Source organism: Balaenoptera acutorostrata, chromosome 1 (genome assembly GCF_949987535.1).
Source record: "Balaenoptera acutorostrata chromosome 1, mBalAcu1.1, whole genome shotgun sequence".
NCBI lineage: Eukaryota > Metazoa > Chordata > Mammalia > Artiodactyla > Balaenopteridae > Balaenoptera > Balaenoptera acutorostrata.
The window spans coordinates 54,742,039-54,748,258 of record NC_080064.1 but is presented as its reverse complement, the minus strand read 5'-3'; the positions used below and the strand labels follow the sequence as shown (position 1 = coordinate 54,748,258).

General features: G+C 59.1%; 1 protein-coding gene across 1 annotated transcript; it reads right to left on the bottom strand.

Annotated features, from left to right (window-relative positions):
• Positions 1–394: 394 nt before the first annotated feature.
• On the bottom strand, positions 395–2,512 carry FOXD3 (forkhead box D3). The gene has a single exon (XM_057553727.1). It carries the CDS (start codon positions 2,372–2,374, stop codon positions 929–931), a length of 1,446 nt encoding a protein of 481 aa, XP_057409710.1. The 5' UTR covers positions 2,375–2,512; the 3' UTR covers positions 395–928.
• Positions 2,513–6,220: the final 3,708 nt, after the last annotated feature.

Below are 6,220 nucleotides of genomic sequence, written 5' to 3'. Positions count from 1 at the left end.
GTTGGTTTTTTTAATGGCAGCTTACTTTATCTTCAGAAATATCTAGTCATTTAGATTTACTGAATTGATAGGAAGGAGATCACCACCAACATCCCGATTTTATATGAAAACTAAAAGAAAATATTAATACAATTTAAATTAGGCATATTCTTTCTCTAAACTTCTTACACTCAAATTATGAATTAGCAAAGTTTGAAAAGGTCATTCCTTGAAACTCCTCTAATATCTGGGAAAAATAAAATGCAAATACTATTTTAAAATCTTGTCATTTATCTCAGACACCTAAATAAAACACTAGGCTGAGCCTTTAAAAATTTTATTTACAAAGTTGTGTACAACACGATGGAATAACATTTAGAATACCATATATATTCATTCATATATAAACAGACTTTTATAATAGAATGACACTATTCGCCTTGTGAAAATCTTTTAATATTTAAAATCTCCCAACATCTCTATACATTTTTTTCTCACATAAAACTGCGGAGAGTGAACCTTCAGAAAAAATGAAAGTTCAGAGCTCTAAATCTACTGAATTTGTTTTTTTCTTAAAAAAATAAAAACCCCAAAAGGAAAGTCAATAATTTTTATACAAATATATACAAAGAATTTCCCTCCCATCCCCAAGGTACTGAGAGCAGGCGCCATCGGGGAACATTTTCGGAAATTCGGTTTTCGGTTTTACCTGTACGGAAAGCTATTCCCCGCGGGTGCGCGGTGAGAGTTTGCTCCGCCAGCCTAGGTGTGCAGGACCGGGTGGAGGCCGCCGAAGGTCGGTGTCGACGGGTTGGAGGGAGGAAATGGAAGAGAGGCAAAGTCCAGGATTGGGCAGGGGGGCCAGGAGCGGGGCGGGGCGCGCAGCTTGCAAATGCAGCCGACGCTCGAGGCCGCCGCCGGGCCCTGCATCCCGGCCACCGGCACGTCCCTATTGAGCGGGCCACTTGGCCTGCGCTGCGGCGGCGGCAGCGGCGGCGGCCGAGGCTGCAGGCTGCAGAAACTGTCCAGAGAGCGGCACGCTCAGGATGGGCGCGATGGTCGCCGTCGTCCGACTCAGCGAGAGAGGCTGGTGCGTGGCCATGAGCGCTGCCGATTGCACGGTCCCGGGCGGCCGCAGGAAGGACTGCGCCGCCCCGCCGCCCCCGCTACCCCCGGTGCCCCCAGTTACCCCGGCGCCCCCAGCGCCCGCCGCCGAGCCCCCGGGCGCCGCGGGGCCCCCACCGATGATGTTCTCGATGCTGAACGACGGTCGCGCACTCGGCTCGGACTTAATGAGCGACGCCGTGGTGCCCGCGGCGCCTGCCGTGCCCGCGGCGGCCGCGGTGGCGCCCAAGCTGTTGAGCTGCAGCTGCAGGCCCGGGCCGAGCTGCGAGCCGAAGGCGGCCGCTTTGCGGCCCAATTCGCCCGAGGGCAGCAGCGGCACGGCGGGCGGCAGCACGGGTGCCACCGGCGGCAGAGCGTACGGGTACTGGAGCGCCGCGGCCGCCGCCGCGGCTGCCGCGGCAGCAGGGTGCGAGTAGGCGCCGGCCGCGGCCGCAGGGTGCAGACCGTAGGGGCGGCCGTAGGGCCCCGCGGCGCCGGCCGCCGCCGCCAGGCTGTAGGCGCCGAAGCTCTGCATCATGAGCGCCGTCTGCTCACGCAGGTGCTCCTGCTGGTGGCGCTTGAAGCGTTTCCGGCGCCGCAGGAAGCTGCCGTTGTCGAACATGTCCTCGGACTGCGGGTCCAGGGTCCAGTAGTTGCCCTTGCCCGGGTTGCCCGGTTCACGGGGGATCTTGACGAAGCAGTCGTTGAGCGAGAGATTGTGGCGGATGCTGTTCTGCCAGGCGGGGAACTTCTCCCGGTAGTAGGGGAAGCGGTTGCTGATGAACTCGCAGATGCCACTCAGGGTCAGCTTCTTCTGCGGGCTCTGCAGGATAGCCATAGTGATGAGCGCGATGTACGAGTAGGGCGGCTTCACCAGGCTGTTCTTGGGCTTGTTCGGAGCCAGGCCTCCCGCCGCACCGCTGCCCGAGCCAGGCCCGCCACCGCTCCCGCCGCTCTCCTCGCCGCCAACGCCGCCCTTGCAGCCGTCGGCCTCGGACGCGCCCGCCTCGCCCCCTGGCCCGGCCCCGGCTCCAGCGGCCTCCTTGGGCAGTGCCAGGGGCTGCTGGTGCGGCGGCTGAGGCTGCCCATGGTGGGGGGCCGCCAGCGTCACCTCGTCCGCCTCGTCCAGGCGCAGCTCGGGCGGCCCCGCGGGGCTATCGCAGCCCGCGTCGCTGTCCTTCTCCTCCAGCCCGTCATCGCCCTCGCCCACCACATCGATGTCCACGTCCTCGGCCGTCAGCACCGTCTGGCCGGACATGTCGCTGGCGCTGCCGCCGCCGGAGAGGGTCATCCCTCCTCGGGGTTGGTGGCGGCGGCGGGGAAGGAGCGGTGCGCGATGGGCGTCTTCAGGGGCTGCCGCCAACCTCAGGAAAGGGGTTTTGGGCGCCCCCGAAAGATGGGGGATTGGGAGAGGGGAGGGGGGCGTAGGTGGTTCGGGGCCCTCCGGGCTTGGCTCACACTCGGCGGCCCGGCATCGCGCGGAGCGGGCTCTGCCGTCCGCCCCCAGTGGCAGCGCTCCGCAAACTCCGGCTGTCCCTGGCGCTCGGTGCTAGGCGCTCGCTGCCGCTGCCGGCCCCGGCGGCTTCTCCACGCCGCGCCCCCTCACTTCGCCCGCCTTCCTCGGCCTCTGGCCCGGGCGTGGGGAGCAGGAGCAGTGCTGGCGGGCGCGGGACGCCGGGCGCCGAGCAGCTCGGGAGGGTGCGGGCAGGGGCAACGGGGGGAGGGGGTGTCAGGGCCGCTGAAGCCCCCGTAGTCGAAAGTCGCGTTTTAAGGACTGGCCTGATAGATTACTTTCTACTTAAAGATCCAGCGGGAGGCGGGGCCACGTGACCGTGCGTGACGTCAGGGCCGCCGCTGAGCCGGCCAAACTCAAGTTGGTTGAGAGAATTGTCAACAAAGGGACGAGGGACGCGCAACTCTGCGCCGCACTGTGCGCCAGCATCCCGCGGGTCCCGAGGGCGCCCCGGTCCGCCCCGAGACCCCACCTTGGGCTGGAGCCCGGCGCGGGGGATCGAGGGAGCCTGTGGGTGTGAGTGCGGATGGGTGCGTGTGAACGAGTGAGGGTGTGGGCCTGTGAGCGTCCGCCGAACCCCGAGGCTCCGCTGCCCTGCCCTCCCCGCCCCCTCTCCCTTCTCCCCACTTTGCCAACGCTCCCTAGGCAAGGACTGGGCGTAGAACGTAGGACAAGATTCCCATCCCGTTGTTATTTATTTTTTTTTAAAGAAAAACTTAGTAGTCTCTGTTTTGTTTTTTGTTTGATTCTTTTTAGCTCTAAAGAGTAAGGGCTGCGCCCCGGCTCTGTCTTGCTAATTAGACTTAAGAGCCCCTCCTGCCTCAGTGCTTAGTCGGCGGAGACACCTACTGAGGGGAGGCGCTCCTCCTCCCCCTAAAGTCAAACCACCCGGTCCTGCCTTCGCTTTCCTGGCTCGATGTGGGCGTGTTTATATGTATATACATATTTTTCCCGCTCGGCCACAGCAGCATCAGTTGGGGTTCCCGAAGGTCAGAAAATGGCTATTGATTAATCTATTAGAATAGTTGCCGAGAGAAATAAAAAAGACGTAAAATAACAGGGAACCTATAAATAAAGAAGCCTAACTAGCTGCTCGGAGTTGTTAAACGACTTAGCATGTGAAAAAGTCGGAAATGAGGCGCTGGGGAAGGAGCCGGGATTGTCAGCGGCCTGGGTAAGTCGAGTGGGGCCGGGAAGAGGCTTCGGGCCTCTAGGTTAGACGCCGCGCCCAGGCTGCGATGGCAGACAACGCGGGGAGCGGGCGGTGTGACTTCGCAGGCGCCCAGGCCCAGCCTCCTGGGAGCGGGACCGGCCCCGAGCTTGCCAGCGGGCTAGGCTCTCACTGCTGCTAACTAACGTGGATTCTTTTTCCTCTTAGGGCATAGACAAACCCTCCAAGATTTAACTTCCTCAGAAACCAGCAACAGAGGAGGTGGAGGAGGAGGCGAGGATGCGGCCAGTGAGCACCGAGTTTCTTTGGCAAGGAAAGTCAGTGATGGTAGGAAAGACTGTGGGCATTTAACTGGGATATGGCGGGGGCGCAAACCTACCCGGGTGCGTTGCATTGCTGGGGCGCGTGGACCTCGCACTTCAGAATAGTGCTCCTGACCGGGTGAATCCGCGATGCGCCGCCTCTTCCCCTCCCGCATTTTTAGGCAGCCTCCTTGCGAGCCGCGAGTGCCTACCGGGTGTGGCGGGGTCTTGGAACCCAAGCCCAGTCTGGCCGCTGAGGCCTGCGAGGGGAGTGCGGGCCTCACCAGAAGAAGGAGCACAAGGGCGGATGGTCCGAGAGAAAATAGTGAAATATTTACAGAAGACACTAAGAAACGGATACATTTCCTGGCGGACAGTAGTACTTCTGATTCCCTGTGTCTCTCACCTACGACCCCCCTCTTTCCTTAGCCTACACACACACGTAAACTCGCTTCATTATAGGCAGTGCGACACACAGATTGACTTTAATTTTCATTAGATAATTTCCCGGTTTAAACACTAGCACGTTGGATCCCCACTTCGCAGGATGTTCCTGGTTGAAGCTGGGGCAGTTACTCCAACTTGAGACGCCCACGAAACTCCAAGGTTTTTCTGTATCTAAATGAAACCCCGATTGCACCTGACCCTAAAATGCATCTGGGTTCATTTCCGCAGCTGCACCGCTTTGTGGCCCGCAGGCTCCGAACCGTTTACAATACCACCTAGACAGCTTCCAGCGAAACCGACCGGAGCGGCGAGCTGGCTGCCCACCGACCCCCCCGGCAGCGGAGGTCCCGGCTGCAACTGTCCCAGTAAACCAATAATTACAAAAGGAAGGTCGGAAGGACGCGAAAAAGAAACCGAAATTCGCATATTCACAAATCCCTTTTGCTCAGCTTCGGTTGTACAGCCCCAGAGGCAGGCGCGGGCCGCAGCAGGAGCCCTACCGCAGCCTAGGAGGCTGGGCCCGCGTGGACGCGTGCGCGCGCGCGCGCGCGTGTGTGTGTGTGTGTGTGCGTGCGGGAGGGTGGCGGCTCCGTGGGCTGCCCTCCGCAGTGTTCTTGAAGTATCCTCCAAATGAGCCTAATTTCGATTTCTCTGCCCGCCAGGGCTGGCTCTCAGGACTCCCTCGGCGCCGCTGTCGCTGCCTCTCGGCCTCCCTCGGCCAAGACCTGGCCCAATCCGTCCATTCCCCGGTGTCTCTGGAACCTCCCTGGGGGAAGGGGTGGGAGGTGAACAACTCCCAGCCGCCAGTTCCATTTGTTGCGCTTTTATCCTTCGACACAATAAAAGTCAAATTAATTGATTCATACCATTAATTACGGGGCGTAGCGTGAAAAGCAACGCTTCCCCTCGGTTAGAGATCTATTGTGCTAATCTCTTGTTCAATCAGTGTTACCATCTGATGCCGGGTCTGGCCCTTACAGAAACTTTTCGACTCGATTAGCTAAATGATGAGACGTGCGGGACCTACTGGCTGTGGCCCCGACGTCCTGCACCCGTGCGGGCCCAACGGCTGAATATCGATTTCCAGCGGAGGCGGCGGATTTTCCCGCGACCTCTCTAGGCTAGGAAGCCGGCCGCCCTTTCCTCCTTCCGGGCGGACAGCAGCGCCGCGCAACCTCCCGAGGTTGGAAGGAGGCTAAGCGGCAGCCCAGGTGGGAGGCAGGAAGGTTCCCGCTGCCATCGCCGCGGGACGCCGCCAGGGCGGAAGGGCCCGATCCCGACGAGGTGCAGGGTCCTGTCCTAGGCCGACTAGATTCCAGGCTAAGTAAATCCTGTTTGCCGCGTAATCTCAGCTTGCAGCTAAAAGCCCACAGGTTGTCAGTTACCGCCAAACTTTAGAACAGACAGAGATGGGAGATGTGAGACGGATACAGAAAGACAGGGACACATTTGTGGGGGGAAGAAAGATGTGATAGAGGGAACGGAAATATTAGTGGGGGGGAGGAAAGAGAAATGTGGATAAACATTTTCTGAGGCTCAGAGGGTAACTGGGGAGGTAGAAAGGGAGAATGAAAACACACACACGCACAAACAATTACTATGAGTGAGAGTGACTACTTGGGTCACAACTAGCAAACTTCCCCGGAGGGATTTAAAGAAGATGGCAGCCAGCTGTCTCACCTGTTCAAATGTTTGAAACGTTTC

What these genes read in the sequence shown, in the direction of transcription:
- FOXD3 (XM_057553727.1), bottom strand. Translation starts at nt 2,374, where the DNA reads ATGACCCTCTCCGGCGGCGGCAGCGCCAGCGACATGTCCGGCCAGACG.